The sequence below is a fragment of the Rousettus aegyptiacus genome, unplaced genomic scaffold (genome assembly GCF_014176215.1).
Source record: "Rousettus aegyptiacus isolate mRouAeg1 unplaced genomic scaffold, mRouAeg1.p scaffold_m13_p_17, whole genome shotgun sequence".
In the NCBI taxonomy this organism is placed as follows: domain Eukaryota; kingdom Metazoa; phylum Chordata; class Mammalia; order Chiroptera; family Pteropodidae; genus Rousettus; species Rousettus aegyptiacus.
In genome coordinates, this window is record NW_023416292.1 from 7,247,024 (window position 1) to 7,267,924 (window position 20,901).

A 20,901-nucleotide genomic window follows, 5' to 3' on the forward strand; every position below is an offset into this window, starting at 1 on the left:
CACAACCCAGAACTGTGGTTTCAAGTTTAAACCAATGCCTTAGAGTTCAAGACTGTTTTAGTGGAGGTTGCCTGGAGAAAATACCTTTGGCACGATATTTATTTTATCTGAATTTCATAGTGACCTATGGCAAACACACACACACATAGTTTTCCTAAAATAACAGACATTTTAAGATTTTCTGAGTAGAATGGTATTTCATTTGTTCCTTCAATAACAACTCTTGCTTGTAGCCAGCTTTTAAAACAGTGCCTGGTTCAGTAAACAGTCACTGAACTAAAAAAAAAAAAAATGATAAAGAATGATGTTTATTGAACACAAACCATGACTGAGGGAGAGGTTATATAAAAGCAATGAAAGACAGTTTCTGCTCTAGATTTACAGTCCAACTTCACTTACATAAGTGCAAAAATATTTTCTTTGTATTACTCCCCAGTATAGCTATCTTGCACTAGAAGTTAGCGTTCTCTTCACAAAAGAAGAATCACTGATTCCTTATTCCTCAGTGTTGCTTATGCCTTTGATAGTCTAGGTACTCAAGAGTACCAAATGAAGTTGAGAGTGGGGGTACATGGTTGAGTGGTTCAGGTACCACAGGTTAAAATTAAGGGGCCAGTTGCCCTGTGGTTGTTCATATGCTCATAGATTTCTGAATTTTAAAAACCAGCATGTGACATACTTTTCAGGCCCTTTGTTAAAACGTTTGTTTGATTCCTGCTTTTGTATGGCCTCAAATGCGTGTTTATAATGTGTAGACAAATGCCAATTGGTATTTCCAAGGGGAAAACGAAGCTCAGGGTGGTGGCGAGCTTTATCAGGAGCGAGGCCAGGGGGTGAAGTGTGCGCGTGCCAGTATGTGTGTTGACAGGGGGAGAGAAGGCGAGAGAGGTGGAGAGGGGCGGGCGGGGGCGGGGGGGAAGAGAGGGAGAAGCTGCTGTCCTCAGGATCCCTTTCCCCAGTTTGCTGTTTGCCAACTAGCCGTCTCTCCACCACACAGCGGAGATATAAGGCGAATATTAGGCCGTTTCAGGCAAAAACAAAAACAAAAACAAAAGCTAAAACAAAAACAAAAACAGAACAGACCTTCAGATTACAGAATCTGAGGGAGTCTCTGAGTGGGAATCCTTGAGCCCACTTCGCGACTGAGGAGACCTGTCCATGGTCCTGACCACTTCCTTCCCCTCTCCGCTCTTTCTACGACTTCGGCTGTTGCAACCGCCCGAGGAGCGGACGCCACCGCCCTGTTCCTGGGCCTCAGGGAGCCCCGGGCCGAGCGGGTCGAGCCGCCCGCACATGCTCAGTGCGCCTTCGTCCGGTCTGGGGCGCAGGTGCCCGGGCTCTCTGAACCGAGCACCTGTTTTGAATCCCCGCGCGAGGCTCTGTGGGGGCGGCGGGGTGGGGGCGGGGGGCTGGGCGGTGTCACGTGCCGCCGGTCCGGGAAGGTTCCATTTCCTCCGCGGCTCGCGCCCGCTGCGCTCGGGGCCCCTGCGCCGCCCAGCCCCGCCCGCGGCTCCCCTCCGGGCCCCGCCACCCGCGGGTGCGGGGCGCCCCGCCCCTCCCGCTGGCGGCCTCGGCGCATCCTCCGCGCTCACGCCCGCCCGCCGCCCCCTCTATCCAGTTGGTGCGGTCCATGGCAAGCACATCATGGCGATTGAAGGTAAGTGGAGGCCGACCGCGGGCAGGGAGGATGAGGAACGCCCCGGGAGCGGGAGGTCGGGGGCGCCCCGGAGGCGCGGGTGGGGCGGTCTCCCGCGGGCGGGGAGCGGGCTGAGGACGCGCAGGGGTCCCGGTCGCATCCTGGTAGGCGGAGCGGCGCCTGGGTCCATCAGCCTCGGCCCGTGGCCGGGCGCGGAGAGGAGCTGGTCCGGCCGAGCGGTGCAGTGCCCGGGCCTCTGCTCCCTCCTGGCGGCGCGGAGTGGGGCTCCGGTGCGGTCCTGCAGACCTCGCGGAACGGGCTAGGAGAGCAAGGGACCGCAGGGTGTACCCGTTTCCATTGACCTCGCCCCAGCAAACCATCGTCTCGCAGTGCCCGCCTTCCTACCAAACCGGGAGTCCAGTTTTGCTGTCCCATTCCTGTCCCTACTCTGGAGCTGATGGTGGGCTGCACTCCCCGTCCACTCCCTTTCTGGTTGTTGCGTGGGACCAGGAAATTTGGGGTACGGGTAACTTCCTTCTCAAGTGTTTTTTTTTCTAACACTCAAAACTGCTTTTTCTCTACGAAAGAGAAGGAAATACGTTTTTCAACAAATACTCTTAGAATCTAGTATGTATTTCAGTCCATTAAGTGTTAAAGTGCTGAGTACTCATATTTAGGTGGCACTAAAGTGTATTTTTCTCTTGTTTCAAAAACGGAACTGGAACGAACTGTTTATATTTTGCTTTGTTTGTAGGGAGACTGTTTTGAAAATATTACATGTCTAGGATATTTATGTGAAGGGCTGCAGCATCTTCCAGCTCCTGTCTGTTAGGTTAATTCAAACGGTGAAAGTAGTTTCTAAAATTTCTCCGTGCGTGTGTATTTACCTGAACAAATGTGCAAGGTACCTCTAGCTTTATCGTTATTAGCTTGAATTTTGTGTGCTTCTTTAAGTAAAACTCAGAGCACTTCCCAGCTTGATGACCAATCACTGATACACATCTCGGGGGCTCCTTTTTGTCAGATCCTGTGGACTCCAAAATTGCTTCAGCTGTGAACCCCAAGAGCTGAGGTTCCTTTGTATAAAAACAATGACTATGAGTTCATTGAACTCATGCGTCAGTGAAAATTGAACAGTGTATGTCAGTGTTCATGAATCTTTGTGTTTGACCAAAAATCTTCCATCCAGTAACTTCTATCTGCTTACCCTAGCTCTGCTTTCTGGAGCGATAAACTACAAATCCACTGTTCTCTGTGTACTAGACATCCCTTATACCATTTGTAGACAACTCTTGACCATTTTTTTCCTAGACAAAATTCCAGTTCTTCCCCTGGATGGTCTGTGGTTATATGTTTTAAAGTTTGGAATGTGGTATTCTATTTCAGATGTATTATTGAACAGCATACATTAAAACTTATACCACTCCCTAGCATGCATATAATCCTATTAATGTAGCTTTATGTTAGAGTAGCCTTTCTGGAACTTCATGTTGGCTCAAGATGAAGTTGCAATCAACCAAAACTATAGAAAGAGTCTCTTTCACCTGGACTACTTTCAAGTCATGAATCCCTTGTATAGCTAGCTAATCAGGGTTTTGAATTGAAAAACATAACTTATACCTGTTAAGCATACTCTTACTAGCTCTGGCCTAATATTATAGCCCATGAATTTAGACTCTTAAAGTACTAAGGGTTAATTTTATTTCCTCCTCTGTGTATAATTCTTATTTATATTGTCTTTATCAGTCAGATCACTGGTAATCAGTACTTCAGAAAATTGTAAGATTGATGGTGTTGCCACAGTGAGCTAATATAATTCTGGTCAGATGTGAAGAAGTTAGGCCTCTCTTAGGCAAAGTACCATTTTTAAAAAGCATTTTGAAATATTAAGAGTAGTTTACAGATCTTTATTTTTATCCTAAAGGTCTGGTGATCCCAGGTTGGGAATCATTGGTCGAGCCTAGCCGATCAAGACCCGTGACTCTTACCCAGTGTATTCTTCTAGTATTGACTTCTGTCAGTCTGACGTTCTGTTCTTTGCATTTTCTCATCTTCTCTTGATCACTTACTTCTCAGTCTTCCCTTCATCTTCCTAATCTAATGTTCTTTGTGTTTCCATTCTCAACCCTATTCTTAGTCTCTATACATACTGCTGTAATTGCATACATTGAATAATTTTATAATTACTTTTTATAAATTTGTCTCCCTTGTCTGACTGTAAATTACTAGAGGATAATGTCTCATTCATTTTTGTACTCCTTAGATTTTGCACTATACGCGAATATAGTATGTGCTCAACACATGGTTTTTAAAATATAATGGAATTCTATATATCATCTTACTTGGATTGCATCCATTTAACAGAGGTATTTGACTAAAAATCTGTTCATCTCGGTTCTGCTTTCTGGAGCGATAAATTCAATGTCCACTATTAATAAATTAAAATTATACAGAACTTTTCAAGTTTATATTTCCAGACGGTAGCTAGATATCTTCGGATGTCCCACAGCAATCCAAAATGTTTTGCTTGGGACATTCAGAATGTCCTAAAGTACAGTTGTCATCACAGCCACCAAATCCAGCCTCCATGCTCCCCACTCCATGCAAATTTACCATCTGAGTAGAATTTTTAAATAACCAGACATCCAAGTTAGAAATCTGGAAATCAATCCTGCATTATAATTCATCCCCCCTCCCCACCCATCTTGTTGATTACTAAGTTTTGCCAGATCTACATCCCAAAATAATTTTTGATGTTTAGTTTATTCCCTTATCTCATTAAGGGACTTGTATTAGTTTCCTAGATAGTCTTATTATCAACAATGTTAAGATTCCTTATAATTCATTTTCTAAACTATTGCTAGTTCTTCTTGTAAAATGCAAATGTAAATTATTTAAAATCTCAGGATAAAGATGGTCTTTAATGATCTGGCCTATGCCCTTCCTTTATCCAGTTCACATTTTTCTGTCTCTTCCATAAGAATATCAGAAGACTTCTTGCAAAAATGTTTTGCTGAAGTAAAATTATTCACCTTTATTGTTAATTTGCTATATTTTAACTTTAACTACTTAAGCTATCTGGGTAACATTTCTTAAAATCGTAAAAGAGTGAGAGAGAGTGTGTGTGTGTATGCATGTGTATACTTTTCATTCATAATGCACCTTATAGTTAACCAAACACTTTCACATATATTTTTAAAATCATCAGTACAATTCTGAGATACTCTTAAAAGATTTGTTATGACTCTTAAGATTTCTAAGGCAGAATTTGGAATATCAGAAACCATTTGAATATTGAATTAAAAAAACTGATACAAACATATCATATAATTAGTCTGGAGGGAAAATGTCTTTTCTGCTTTCCATATTGTTAGATGTCATTACAATGTAATATCTCACACCTATCCACAGTCTGTGACAGAGTGAGGAAATTTATTGAACAGTTTATTTGGAGAATTTACAGTTCAGTTTAATCAGTGATATTCCACAAGGGATACTTTGGCTTTAGGCAGGAATAAAATTTCTACGGTTTCACAGAGATTTAAGACGTGTTTGGATATTAGGTAGATTTGTTTGGGGGCCTCTGCAAGTACTTTTGAGTAATTTATAGTTTATTTAAGGTTCCTTTTCTAATTCACTGAACAACAAAAAAAAGTAGGGAACACTAAAGAAATAGTTGTATTTCTTTTTTTCCTTTAGGTAGCAGAATACCAGTGTGGAAAGCAGAACCACATATTAACATTTTCACAATTTGTCGAGTAATAACTGTTTGCAGTGTCTTTAAACAGATTATGGTGTCCCTACATAGAATATGTATAGTAGTGTAGTAGATTGTTGTCATGGATTTGACTTTCATTTAGCTGACTTCATTCTTTCCCCTTCAAATCTTAGCCAGTTAATACCACATATGAAAATGCCTGTGTAGGGATAACGTAAGATTGGACATACTACTATAAATAAAACATTACAAGATGTTGAATAAAATGATAATATGCATATTTTGTATGTATATGAAGTAAAATCTTAATCAAAACCTGACCAATTGGAGCCTTGATTTACCATTTCTTAGAAGGAGAAAATAGTGACAACACAGCAAGCCATCATTAGGAATTTATTTAAAAACAAACTTCTAGGATCTGTATGTGTATTCAAAACAGTTTCTTATTTTCACACTTTGAGAGCTGTATTAGGATTGATATTTACAGCAATATTGTGAGTCATCAAGAGGTAGAAGATTTTAATGAAACATTAAATTATCTTTAGTATTCCGAACTTACTAATGCAGTAATGTATATTAGTAGCTTTAAAAAATAATCTGGTGCAGTAGTCAAAACAAAAAGGTGTTCTCAGTTAACAAAATTAAGTAGAACACCTTTTTTGTAAGGATACACTTATTCAAGGTTTTGTGGTATGACCTTAATGAGCTGCTAACAGTAAAAAAACAATGAATTAAAATACTGAATTAAAAAGTGGGTCAAGGACGTGATTCCATAGTGTAGTGATTAGCACGTCTGCTTTACATGCAGAAGGTCCTGGGTTCACGCCCCAGCGGAGCCATGGTCCATGGTCTGTGACCATACCACCCTGAACAAGCCTGATGTCTGATCTTGGAAGCTAAGCAGGGTCGGGCTTGGTTAGTACTTGGATGGAGACCACCTATGAAGACCAGGTGCTATAGGCATTAATGATGATGATGATGATGATAATAATAATAATAATAGAGCAAGTCAAAAGTGGGAAAACGGATTACATTCGTGAATTTACTTTTATACAATAAAAGTTAACATCTCAGAAAAATTATTACATAAATTCATAGGCATATATATGTATCAAAAGGGGTACTTTATGGATCAAAAAGTATTTAGTAAGCTTTGGAAATTATAAAGTACTCTAAGATAGTGTTATGAAAAGAGATAATAGTTGGTTATTCCAGATAATGCTGGAATGGTGGTATGTGTCTTAAAGTTTAGGCTATTATTGAATAGGAATGTTACAGATAAAATGAGTTTGTAAAAGTAAATATAGAACAAACTAATTCAGACTATTTTAACTTGACAGTAATTGCATAGTAACAGCAAAAAAAAAAAAAAGTAGAAGAATTCCAATTTGGGAGGATAACTCCTAGAGAGTTGGAAACCTGAAAGCTTTTTTTAAAAGAAAAATTTTAAAAAGAGGACAAATGGAAAAGTATAAGAAAATTAACGTTTATTTTGGAATATTTACACAGGAGAGTGTTTGAAATTGAATGATAACTGATGCTATGGAAGAGAAGAAGGCATACGGAGGGAGTCCTCTCTGTTTGCAGGGTATAAATCTGAGTTTTCTCTGAATTTCGTCTTCTACTTGTGAGGCATGCAAAGGGAATTAACATATTTTGGGTGCTCACTGTGGACCAGGCGTCATCTGTGCGTCATCTCAGTTATGGAGAGCAACTGCATGGCGCTCCTTCTCCCTCTCTTGACTGTAGCAGACATCTGTTTTGTTAAAGTATCTTTTTTCCTACCAGTTATAGACTTGGTTTAAGAATCCTTCACAACATTGTCCTCCACCTCAACCTTAGCAGCTACTTTTACAGGACTGGTATATGGGATGAAAACTATTTTCTCTCCTGGGATGGTTATTATTACTACTTTACGAATGACTTTATTTATTTTTATTTTTTTATCACTTCAAAGATTAAGTAGCAAGACAATACTAGGTGATGTTGACTTTAAAATTGAAGAAACCATGTTTCTACAACACTGCGTTTTCAGTTAGGGACTAAATTTGATATTATTCCTTGAAGTATTTAATTAAGGACAGAACTAAAAAGTGTCTAGAGATTATTGACTGGTCTAAATAGGGGGAAGTTGTAAACATGAATAGGAAATATTTAAAGTTTCATGCTTATTATGTATAGTATAGATGTCTGCTTAATTAGCTGTAACAGCTTTTCAGTGTAAGCTAGACACTAAAGGCTGTGGCTACTTTAATGCATGTGTTTTGGAAATGCGTCTTTAGATGGAACTTACACTATTTCTAAAGTAGCCTTATAGTATTTGAGAAGAAATTAATAGAACCTGTAAACTGTAGTGATTTAGACTAATAGTCAAAATAAATGTGGTAGAAAAAGCCAGTTTTTAAAAAGGACTCCTAGATTCAATTTGAAGGACCTAATAAATCTTTGGGTTTAATTTTTAATTCTAGTTTTGTATACCTGGGAGTATTTTAATGAGAATACAACGTCATTAAGTATTTTCCTTGTGCAGACGTGGAAAATCACCTACTTTATAATAAGGCCCCACATCCCTGCTCAGAAACAATTTCCAGTTCCCGGGCACACTCTCATTTATGTTTGTGCTCATGTACAAACACATACGTGCACCCATTCACGGCACACAGGTGTGCCCCCACACATCTCTTTCCTCTTACACCCCATACGTAATGCCGGTTGTAGAGGATTATGCCAGTTTACTATTATACGCCTACATGGGTTTGCCTGAGGGAAAAGATGGTAACTTTGACTAAGCTTGTCATTTTCTCTCTCTCATTTCCATGTTGCTGAGATGATTATTTCAAGAGTAAAGCTAGTATGATCTCCAAGAATAGTTATGAGAAATTTACTTTTATTTAAATTACCTTAAAGGGTTAGAAAACGATTGTATGATTTTAATTTTTTCACAGAAATGAAGAAAATCAGTTTTTACTTTCTCAACCTATTAAACCTAGTATTTTAATTATTTTTTCCCAACAATTAACTAATGACCCTGGGCAACTTAACCTTGGTTTGCTTATCTATAATGAGCTAGATAATTTTATTTGAGTTCTAGTCTCCTATATTCTGTTGTTATAATATGGTCTCCAATTCTTCATTATTGTTATATCTGTAGAGTAAATATGATCTTGAAAGATATACAAGAGCTTTTTGGGGGGATCATTTTAGTGGAAGACTCATCTCTTTCTAAAGAGATTGACTAACTAATCATCCCCTCAAATTGGTCCAGCTAATTACAATTTTTGGAGATTCCTCAAAAAATTAAAAATAGAACTACCATATGACCTAGTGATCCCACCCCTGGGTATGGCGTATCCAAAGGTAAGGAAAACAGTATATGGAAGAGATAGCTGCAGTCTCCATGTTTATTGCATTCTTATTCACAATTGACATGATATGGAAACAACCTGTGTCTGTCAATGGATGAATGAATAAAGAATATGTGGTATGTATATATAATGGATTATTATTCAGATAAGGGAAAGAAGGAAATCCTTCCCTTTGCAATAAGATAGATGGAACTTGAGGGCATTAATGCTAAATGAGATCAATCGAAGAGAGAAAAGACAACTACTATATGTATATCACGTGTACTTGGAATTGAAAAAAGCCACTTATGAAAACAATAGAATGGTGATTACCAGGGACTAGGGGCGGGGTGCAGGAATTGGGGAGCTGTTGTTTAGGGATATAAGTTTGCAACCAGTAGATAAATAAGTCCTGGAGATTAATGTGCAGCATAGTGATTACAGATGACAATTCTGTGTTATAAACTTCAGAGGTACTGAGACTAGATCTTAATTGTTCCACATTACAGAGGCATTAGCTAGCTAATGCTAAGGTGGTAATCGTCATAGTTGTAAATGTATCATATCAACACCTATGCTTTAAACTTGCATAATGTTATATGTCAATTATGTCTCAATAAAAATAGCCATTCCCCTATATATTGGAGATATATATATATATATGTATTTGATTAAGTGTATCAAGTCACCACATTGTACACTATCTTACAATTTTATATGGCAGTTATGCCTCAATAAAGCTGAAAAATTTTAAAATCAATAATTATTCCCCTTATACATTATACTCTTAAAATCAGGGTACATATTTTTGGGTTACCACCACATATATCTAAGTAAAGGTATGACTTACCTTTTGCTTAGAAATTGGACATTTTTCTTGGAAACTTTTCATATTTACTTTTTAGAGATTTTTAAAAAGTATAAAATTTGTACGAAGTTCACTGTATCTCTGATCGAAAAGTATTTAAGCCTTTTGATTTCCAAGCGTATGCATTTAACATATAGAATTCGTATTTTTTTTCCTTATACTCTTACTGGTCTTAGGAAGGATTGGGGGTAAAAGGAGTGTTGACTTCAGTGTGCAATACTATAATAAAGTTTATTTAACTTTTTGTGGGGTTTTTTAAAATACTTTTAAGAGTAAGTTTTTTCCTGAATTTTACTTTATTGTCTGGCATTTATTTTTAATATTCCTTTCCATTTCAATAATAATAGTGATTGCTTTGGAGTTTCACTTGAACATCAGTGAACTTTCACTTGTTGGTTAGAATTTTCAGAACAAATATTAAGAATAGTAAAGCACAATCTTACTTTTTCTAGTTATGTGATTTTTGTGCATACTTTGGCAAATTTAACAATTGTCAATTGACCCTAAATTAAAACAGTAATTATTTAACTGAGCTTTTTATTTGATTCTTTCATTTGCTGTAGATAAATTGAATACTTTTAAAAATGGGAGTTAGCTTTTTAAAAATTAGATTTGTTGAGGTGACACTGGTTAATAAAATTACATAGGTTTCAAGTATATAATTTAATAATACATCATCAGTATATTGCATTTGTGTGTTCACCACCCGAAGTCAAATCTTCCGTTACCGTATATTTGACCCCCTTTTCCCTCATCTACCTCCACCTCCCCCTTTCCCAATGGTAACCACTAAACTGTTGTCTGTGTCCATGAGTTTTTGTCTTGTTCATTTGTTACTTTCAGTTTTATATTCCACATATGAGTGAAATCATGGTTCTCAACCTTTTCTGATTTATAATTTGCTTGGTGTAATAATCTCAAGATCCATCTATGTTGCAAATAGCGGTACTTCATCTCTCCTTATAGTGGAGTAATATTCCATTGTATATATGTACCACATCGTCCTTATCCAGTCATCTGTTGAAGGACGCGTCATTGTTTCCATGCCTTGGCCACTGTGAGTAATGCTGCAGTGAACATCAGAGTGCATATATCTTTACAGATAAATGTTTTCTAATTTTGGGGGTAGATACCCAGAAGAGAGATTGTTGTGTCACGTCGTAATTCTAGTCTTAATTTTTTGAGAAACTTCTGTTACTGTTTTTCATGGTGCCCGTACCAGTTTACAATCACTGGCAGTGTTTGAGGGTTTCTTTTTCCCAACCACCTCTCCAACGCTTGTTACTTGTCTTGTTGATAATTGCCGTTCTTATAGGTGCGAAGTGGTATCTCATTGTGGTTTTGATTTCATTGTCATTCTGCAATGTTGAGAAAAGTCTTACAATAGTTTTGATTGTTATTTTAATATGAAGTCTTCTAAAAACTATGCAGTTATATTTAAGATTAGATGTGTGTAGTAAAACCTAACCAATTTATATTAAATATGGGGGAAAGTCTAGTTTTAATTAGAGGCTTTAAAAAGCGAATTAAGTGTGTAACTCAAACTAAGCTGCAAGTGTTAACCTTCTAGAGAACAGGCTTTAATGACTATGTAAGAAATATTTCTAAGCCTATGCAAGCACCAGTGATGGTGTCAATATACATTATAGTTTATGTTATGTTATTGTTATTACATGAATCTTCTAAATTTCTTGAAAATGCCTTGTAATTTGGTGAATATTTTCTTTTCAGTCGTTCGACTAGTGTCTTCTTCATTTTAAAGACATGCGTATAGGTTTCGTTCATTCCACCCTTCAGCAAGGGATCAGTGGTTGCTCATTGGTAACATTTTAATTAATTAATAAGATCTCACTGTATTTACACTGAGGGTTGCTGCATGATAATTCTTTTATAATCATAGCTGAGTTATGTGCCGCTTCTGGCTTAGCCTGTATTCCTGATGATCAATGATTCATCTGTGGTGTTGATAATGCGGAAGCAGTGGCATGTTGCAACCAGTCGGAATGTAGACCTAACCTACTTCAGTGATCGAGATACTGTTTCCTAGTTTTTTAGCATGCTTCCTGGATGACCTACTTTTTTTTTTTTATTGGATATCATGGTTTTTATTTCTCATCTTATTGCTGTAAGGTTCATATTATTGCTGTAAGATATTTCCGTTTCTTATAACTTAACTGTTTACAATGATCTTTAAAATGAGCTAAGATGATTAGATGATTAGTATTATGCAAAGTCAACATAATTTACAGCATTATAAGGTCATGAATATATAGAACACTATGAAATTTTGTTCAGCTTACATTCATTTAAAGTAGTGGTACTGTTTCAGAGAGGAGGAAATATCTACTTTTGTAGTAGCTAAGTAATACTATTACTCTTACGATAAAGTCATTTTTGATAATAATTATGATAACAGTGTTTTGGTTCAATTTGTTAGTTTTTGTCATACGATCTATAAAATGTATCTTATTATAGATTTATAATAATGAGTAGCTGGAGAATGGGGAAAGGACCACATTTCATTTTATACAATATGCATATATGCGATGAAATATAAATGATGTTGTTATAGGTTCGACCCTTCCATAATAACTTGTCCGTGGGCCCTCCCTTGCAGTGCTTTCTTCTAGATGATATAGAGAGGGTGCTTAGGAAGTGGTGATTTGAGTTTTGCTCCTTAGAGGCTTGCCATTTAAAATAATTAATCGAACAAAGCTTTTTCATTCCAAGGCTCTATAAGATCTTAATTTATGGCTTCAGGAAAATTCTGACTATCGAGTTATATTCATATAGTTAAGTTTAAAGAGAAGAGTTAGGAAACTTTTTTCTGGGGTAATTTTGTGAAGGTAATTAAAAATGGTTCTTTGTAACTCAGGCTGTTTTCCATTTTTAACCTCTAACAGATATATATATTTTTTTAACAGGTGGAGAAAGGACCTGTGGAGTACATGAACTTATCTGTATTAGAAAAGGTAAGTCAGTGCTCTGCATGGATATTTAGATACCAAATGAGCACTTTACAGTATATGATACATTTTAGTAATATGGCAGATAATTTGGACTTATGAATATAAAATTTAATAAGTATTAATATTTATTATTTGTGTTACAGACTTACGCAACCATAAAGTGCATATTGCTTATTATGTGGTTATCGAGAGTTATTACTTTATGTTTAGTTTTGATGGGCTGATAAAGCCTGGTTTCTAGCATATTGGTTATTAGATATGGTGAAGAGGCAAAGAATGGAGGGTTTGATTTTTGTTCCCTTTCAGAATCTGGAATCTGGGTGCATGCTGATCTCCCATTGACTTCTGTTCTATTACTGTACCCCATCAGAGAGATGTGAGGAGTTGGTTGAAATTCAAATCGAGAACATGTCCAAAGACCACAACATCTTTTGACACCAACAACTGTCTGTGCTTCCTTAGAAGGAGCCACCTGACAACTGGGTGGTTCAACAAGGTGGCCCCAGGCAAGGTAATTCAGTTTTTAGGTGGGAGGCAAGGAATCAGGTATTCTCTTTATTTGGAAGAATCAGGAGAAACTTGGGAGACCCCACACTCATAAGTAATCACAAATCTGTGAAATGGTGTGTGAAGAAAGGAAAAGATACACCCGGTGAGGTCAGGGGAAGAGATCCTCATAAATTTACTATTTTTTTTCTTTTTAAACTTGGGAGACTCTTTTTCTTGCATCTTTCTTGAAAACTGACTTGGCCCTCCTGAGTCCGGTCAACTAGCTGCACTTCCTGCTCTAATATTTCACCCTAAGGAGGTTTGAGGCCGTGTCAGTATGTGATACATGAGTATGATTGGCATGCCAGGGGAATGTCAGCATATTTTCAGTAAATCTTCACCTGGTCTGGAAAGTTTCAGCTTATTCAGTGTGGAGAAAAAATTAATCCTTTTTAGGCCAATTTGACATGGTCATACTAGTTTATCCATTTCACTGCTTGCAATTGCTGTTCATTTAAAAACAATCTCTTTTCTTTATTACAGTATAGTTTATCTATATACCTTTTCTCTGGTACCATAAAGGAGAAAATTGAAATCAGTTCCCTGAAATCTCAAATTTAGGACTGTGATTTTCATGCTATAACCATTGCTGATTTGTGCTTCTCTAGAACAGGGGAGAAAAGAGACACATTTTGCATTGTTTTCTTCCACTACATAAACATTTTTAGCCTTCTATGACATAGTAATCCAGAGTTAATAAAAATGTTTAAAATAATTTTATAGTTATTACCCATCTCACTAAAACTTCTAAAACACAATTTATTCGACTGGACAGCAAAAAACACTACGCAAATCAGTTGGAATCAAAAGTTATTAAAACTGAAGTCAGGTGAAGAAAGAGTCAAGCCAAGAACAGAGATAGCTAGAAGGGAGGGAAATAAAATGTGCAGAGGCCTTTCATAGCTACAGTGAGAACTGAAAGCTACAGTGGAGGAAACAGCATAGATTGGAATTGGTGACGACTGTGCCTTTTTATTATGGCTCCTCTCGCTGTTCTTTATTGTGATCTTTATTCCCATCCAGGTGGTTCTCAGACCATGCCTTGCCCATATTTTCTATAGGAGTTTAATCCTTTTCACTTCCTTTCATTTTTCTGTAGGATTTAAAATCTGTGATTAAAAATGTTTAAAATTGATCCACATTGTAGTCATGTCACGGAAAAGTTTCTGAATCTCTTTGTCTCCCCTCAGCATTCAGTACAGCGTCCTGTTCTAGTGGATATTCCATAAGCATTTGAATCTTTTCAAAGTTAGTGCTCAGAGGTAAAGCTTTTGCATTTTAAGCTGGACTTTCATAGAGTAGAGCATATGACCGTTACATAAAGTAGAATAATTATAATTAGTCTCAGCGATTCTGTTAAAATGGCATCTCTGACATTATCTTCAATTTCTATTTACCTGTTTGGCTATTCCTTCTTTGTCTCCTTTGCTCGCTTCTTTCCTCTGTCAGACATCTTGGACTATACCAGATGTTGGACTATACCAGAGTTTGGTCCTGGGTTTGCTTCATTTTTCCATCTTTTCCCTCTGTTTGATTTTATCTAGTTCAGTTGTTTTAAATGCCACCCTGAGCCCAGCTGTCCTTGAGCTTCCTGCTCTTAAACTGCTTACTTGATATTTCTGCCTGGATGCCTGTTGGGATAACAACTTGACAAGTCTAAAATGCAAGACTCAGGTTCTTCACAGGAGCCTGTCTCTTCCTCAGTCTTCATCACAGCTAATAAATAGAACATGCCACACAGTTGCTTAAGTACTAACTTAAGAATCATGCCATATTTTTCTCATTCTCTTATCTTTCACATTTAATTTGTTAGCAGGTTTTGTCGGTTCTGCCTTCACAATATAGTTTTAATCTACCCTCTTTTTTCCATCCTGCTGTTATTATAGTATCGGTCCTTTTTGTTTCTTGTCTACATTACTGTAATAGTTTTCTAACTGGTTTCCCTTCTTTCCACTTATATCCTTACCAGTGGTCTTTTAAAATGTACGTTAGGTGATGTCATTTTGGTTGGAATTCTATTGTGGATTTCCATTGTACCTGGAATAAAATCAAAGTCCCTTACCCTGATCTACAAAGCTTTACGTTATAGCATCAACCCAAAGTCCAAAATGTCATCTAAATATCAACTCAAAATTCTCATTTATTGAAATCATTTACATCAGGTATGGGTGAAACTCGAATGATCCATTCTGGTTCAGAATTCCTCTACATCTGAAGACTTGTGAAACCAGAAAACAAGTTACCTGCTCTCAAAATACAATGACAGAACAAGCATAAGTTAACAATTATAGACATTTCTACCCCAAAAGTGAGAAACTGGAAGGAAGAAAGGAGTCACTGGTACCAAGAAATTTTGAAATCCAACTGGGAAAAAAAAATTGGTTTCAAAGGCCTGGAAATACCACTCTGTGGCACTTATCCCTGAGGGCTGAGTGAGGTTCCACCCTCTGGATCTAAGACGACCCAGAGCCATCCTTCCTTTTTCACAATAGGTGGTTTTATTTGCACCTAAGTAGAACTTTCAGCCTGTTTCATGCCTGTAGAAGTTTGGTGGACTGTCAGTTTTCTTTCATTTTGCCCTCTCTAATCCCTTTCAGTATAATAGGCAGTGTTTCTGCTGGTATAATAGTCTCAAAAAAGATGTTTGTGAGCCTTCTCAGTATGTCGTGAGGATTCAGTCCATTAGATGAGATGCTCTTGCACAGGTCTTTCCTAGATAACTCTATCTCTGTTTTTTGGCTTCTGCTCAGATGGCAGAGGGGAATCCATGAGTCACATGCCTTGATTTCTTCAGCGAGCCCTCTGTGTCACTGAATATTATGACCTTCCCCCCGCCCCATTTTGAGGCACTGGCGAAAGGTCTAGCCACCAATCTGGTAGATTTTAGAATGTCCACGTTCTAGATTATTTGTTTACACGTAATACAGAAAAAATAAATAAGTTATATAAGTTTATATGAGAAATAAATGTGTATTCTTAATTCTCCCTTCTACACAAGGTGAAATATTATACATTTGTATCTTGCTTTTTTTTTTTTTAAATCTTATCATATTTTCTAAAGTTAAATTCAAATAAGTAGGTAGAGATCGTTTACAGTCTTTTTTTCTGGCTGCATTCTACTCCCATTATGTGACATACCATAATTCAACTAATTTCCTACAAATGGAAATTGCTTTGTTTTAAAATTTTTTGCTGTTAAAATAATGCCGTGGTGAATACTCTTGTGCATATGTTATTAGAGATCTGTCTCTTGGTAGATTCTGAGAAGTGGAGTTGCTGAATCAAAGATTATTCCACATGATTGTATTAGAAATTGCACAATTCCTGTTCTTATACATCGTACCATTTTGCATTCTCACCAGAAATACATGAATTCACAGCCCTGTCAACAGAGTATCTTAAACTTTTGGATTTTTTGTTGTTGTTGTTAGTCTGGCAAGTAAAAAGTTGTAGTTTGGTGTCATATTTTCATTTCTTTTATAAGTGAGGTTGAATATTTTTAGCTTCTGTTCATAAAACATACAGATGTCTGCGTAGTATGATTTGAAGGACACTAAAATAACCTACTTCTTCTGAATTGTCTTTCCTGTCAGTGTTCGATGCTTTCTCTTCTTGACATTTGCTACAATTAGGATCTATCTGAGCTTTAGAAATTCATTTGAAAACATTCTGTGGGAAGAGATAGTGGGAGCTATTCCTTGGTCCTCTAGCATTTTCATAAAACACCTCAGCATAGTATATCAGGTTATTTTATTTCATTGTGGAAAGTGGGAAATTATGGACCTGGAGGCACAATACTTAGGACAGTGTGGAGAAGGGTTTGGGTAGGTGGGTGAAAAGCAGAAGTGGAACAGCCGTGGACAGTGTCCAGATGAGCAGGTCTAAGATGCCAAGGGTAACATGCTGAAGACACATTGCATCTATACTCTGGTTTCCTTGTGAGTCGCTTGGCATTGTCTCTCTTCATCTACATCTAGAGGAGACCCAAGCCCTTTTGAATATTTGCACCCCCTTTTTGACTTTGGGTGAAAAAAGGAGTCTACAGTCTGAAGAGAAAGGCCACGTTAGTAATATGGTGTTTGCTAGATCCACGTTTAAAAGTGAAGCTGCAGCAGGTCCAGACTCACACGAAATTATGATGTGTGTAACATTTGTCTCCATTACTTCTCTTCTTTAAATGTGAAAGCTCTTATTTCTAAATCTTAAGTACTACCTCTTACATAGTGAACAAGAGCATTCCCTCGCCCTTCCATTCTTTATACTAGTCCCGCTTCGCAGAGACAAAAGCTGTCAACTCTTTTAGCTGCCTTTATTTTCTCGTATACCTTCATATTCTAAATAAAGCTTCTCTGCTGTTTCTTGATTTTGAAAATGTTTTTAGACCTGTGTTTTCCTGGTATGGTAGGTGACAAGTTAGTTCTAGTAGATTAGCACAGTGGTTAGACGTGTGGTCCAGAGGCAAGGCCGCTGGGTTCTAATTCCGTCCTGTTATCACTTATTGACTGTGTGACGTTGGGCAGACTACTGAGCCCTTATGTATCACAGTGTTCTCATCTGCAGGATGGGATAACAGCATTGCCTTCCTCATATGTCGTTGTGAAGATTAAACTAGTTAATATGTAGGAAATGACTATCAATCAAGACCAATCAATAAAAGTAAATAGTAAAGTGTAATAATTTTAATCATTGTGAAAAATAATAAAATAGTATTTCATCCTCCTGCACGCATTCGTCCACATTCTATTTCCCCAGTATAGTTGTATTTCAATTTTGGTTGAGTCGTTTTTTAGAATTTAAATTTTTATGATCAGTATTGTTCGCAGTGAAGACATACGATATTTATATTTCTTTTTTTGTACAATTTTCCCCTCTCCTCTAAAAATACCCTCTCTCTTCACCGTCCACTTTCAGGCACCCACCTCAACTTCTCACTAACCAAAGTTCAGAATCTCTGCTGATTCCCCGTCATTCACATTCTCCTCCTGCAGCCGCCCCTCATGTATTGATATACACCTCTTCTATATATCATTAGCTAAGGTTTTTCTGCTTCTCTAGGAAATAATTAGCCAGCATATTGTATTACCTAAGGTACCGTTAGCTGCTATCCCAGGCAGACCACAAACAAAATAACTTGAACTGGATAAAGGTTTCTTTCCCATCGGGGTGAAGCCTCAATCAGGTGTATCAGATTGCCACGTGACCCTGCCCTGAGCACGATGCAGGGATCTGGCTCCTTCTGTCTTGTGGCTCTGGCATTTTTAGTGTGTGGCTTCAGAGGATGCTGGGTTCGCCTGCTTTAAGCAGGGGCTACACAGGAAGGAAAGGGAAAGGAGGATTGTGTCTAGGAGGTTATTATGGGTTGGGCCTGGATGTAATGAACATGGCCGAAGATCCATATCCCATGTTGATAATTCAGTCACATGGCAACATCTAACCTCATAAGAAACTGGGAAGTGTTAGTGAGCCAGGAGCCGAAGACGTACAGTGAGCTTCTTTCTCCCATTTATCAGTTAATCCCCCTGATATTATATGTCTTCCTTTCCCTAATCTTATATATGTTCCATTTATGTTCATGGTGATCATCTGGATAAGTCCCTAGATGTAGTTGTGGGACTTACAGGTGTGACTTCAGTGAGAAAATTTCAGACTGTGTAGAAGAGGAGGGTGACATGGAAAGATATAATAGGGGTTTTTGTTAAATTTCGTTTCAGGGGGGAAGAGATTCCGAATCCTCTTTGTGATTCTCCTCTGTCTTGCAGGACTCTGTCCCATTTCGCTTCATTCCCTCTTGTCCACCCCCTGCAACAGGGCCGCCTCCCTTCGTGCCTTTTTTCTTCTCCAGAAACTGAGTCATGAAGACGGCACAACTACCCCTTTAAATCCTGCTCACCTCCTCAACTCATATGTGCTTCAAAGTTCCTGCCCTGTGCTCTAATCTATTCAATTATTTTTTAAAAAAATATTAAAAAAAATATTTTCAGCTCTAGGGTGGACTTACCTTCTCAAGTTTAGATCCATCTTTAGACCCTTTGCTATCTTCTTCCGTCTTCTTAGTGTTTCGTCTTCCTTCGCTGGAGAGAAAACCTTTCGGCGGGGTTGGAGTGGGTGGGAGCGTGAGAAGTTGTGTCCTACCATTTCGTAAGTTTTGTCATTTATTAACAACTGTTTTGAAATTTCAGCATTCTCTATATTCAGGTTATTCTGAGAACATAGTTTTTATGAAGATTTACTTTTTCCTTCTTGTTTTATACAGTTTTGGGAAGAGGAATTGGAGGCGTGGAGCTTACATGGCTTCTGTTTTTTCAGCTACTCAGAGGTGTCAGTAGTGTTTTGATGAACAAATATTTTAATATTAATTCCGTCTTCTAAATATTCTTTTTCTTTTCATTCTTCTCTCTCATTCTTATTTTTAAAACTTTAAAGTCTTACCTTTAAATCTTAAAGTCATATTAAGTCACTAACCCATCTAAAATTAAGTTTTTGGATGAGTATGTGTGAATGGCTAATATGTCCAAGTCATATTTACCTGGAAGGCGGTAGCTAGCTTTATGATATGGGACTCTCTCTTTGGCTCTCTGTGTATGTAGTATTTTCTACATACTGTGTCTGTCTTTATTTCATTACTGAATTAAGTTTACTTAGTATAGTTGACCCTTGAACAACATGGTGATTAGGGGTGCCAATCACCTACATACTCAAATATCCGCAGATAATTTAAGTCGACTCTCCACATATGCAGATGCCCAACTGTGGGCCAAAAGACCAATGACCCTTGAACAACATGAGTTTGAACTATGTGGTTCCACTTAAATGCATATTTTTAAGTGAACCCATACTGTTCTAACCTGCATTGTTCAAAAGTCACCTGTACACACACATCAATGTATAATATGCCATACGAATGACAATTTGTTTAGTAAACTATAGAAAAAAATTCTTGTAGTGCCTAGAGTGTAGGAGATAATCAGTGGTGAATTTTTTCTTTTTTTACTTTAAAAATGGAAATAGTTTTATTGACTCCATGAGGAAAATGTATAGATGTTCAAATTTATTACCTGTTACATTTTTTCATATATTATTTAAATATATTTTATATGTTAAGATATACATCTATATGAAACATTTATAGTAAACATATTTGTTGATAGAAGATAGTATTACCACATTTCTATTATATTACAGTAAAAATAGGAGTATTTTAAAATATTTAATCAAGGCAGTTTTGCCATAAATTTTGAAATTTGCTGACAATACAATCAAATACATAATTTTAAGCATCATATTCTTCCATTTCGTCAAGCATATATTGGTCATTTTTTTCTTGTTTTTCTATTGTGATATTCCATTGGTTTATTGGTTAAAATGAACTTTGACTTGTTTTCTATCATTATTTTATAATATCATCATTCTCAAGTTATTTTAATATAGATAATATTTTATGCACATTTATACATAAATAGAATATATAATGGTTATATTCCCAAAGTTACAGTAAGATTACATTTATCAGATTTTAATGCCTGAGTTGCTTACTTGGGTCAGTCAGGGTAAAGAATTGTAAAATACCCACATATGAGTGAAGTCATATGGTTCTCAACTTTTTCTGTCTGACTATTTTCACTTAGTAAGATAATCTCAAGATCCATCCAGGTTGTCACAAATAGCAGTATTTCAGACCTCCATGTTCAATTTCTATGTAAATCTGGTGAAGTCATTCTTCTTCAATCATTAGATCAACATTCAGGTGTGAAATACTAAAAATTATGTAAAAATCATAATTTTGTCCTATTCCTCTATTTGATATGACTAAACAGTAT

General features: G+C 37.1%; 1 protein-coding gene across 3 annotated transcripts in view; it reads left to right on the forward strand.

Moving 5' to 3' along the window:
• The first annotated feature begins 1,551 nt into the window (after nt 1–1,551).
• The window catches only part of SYT14 (synaptotagmin 14), a 174,673-nt gene continuing 155,323 nt past the window's right edge, over nt 1,552–20,901 (forward strand). For 2 of the 3 annotated variants that reach the window (XM_016158562.2, XM_016158565.2), the window contains exons 1-2: nt 1,552–1,657; nt 12,491–12,538. In XM_016158562.2, the coding sequence (XP_016014048.1) occupies nt 1,645–1,657; nt 12,491–12,538 (61 nt within the window). In that variant the 5' untranslated portion in view covers nt 1,552–1,644. Of the gene's footprint in view, nt 1,658–12,490; nt 12,539–12,841; nt 13,047–20,901 lie in introns of those variants that run through there. The other variant, XM_036234468.1, reaches the window with a different exon arrangement.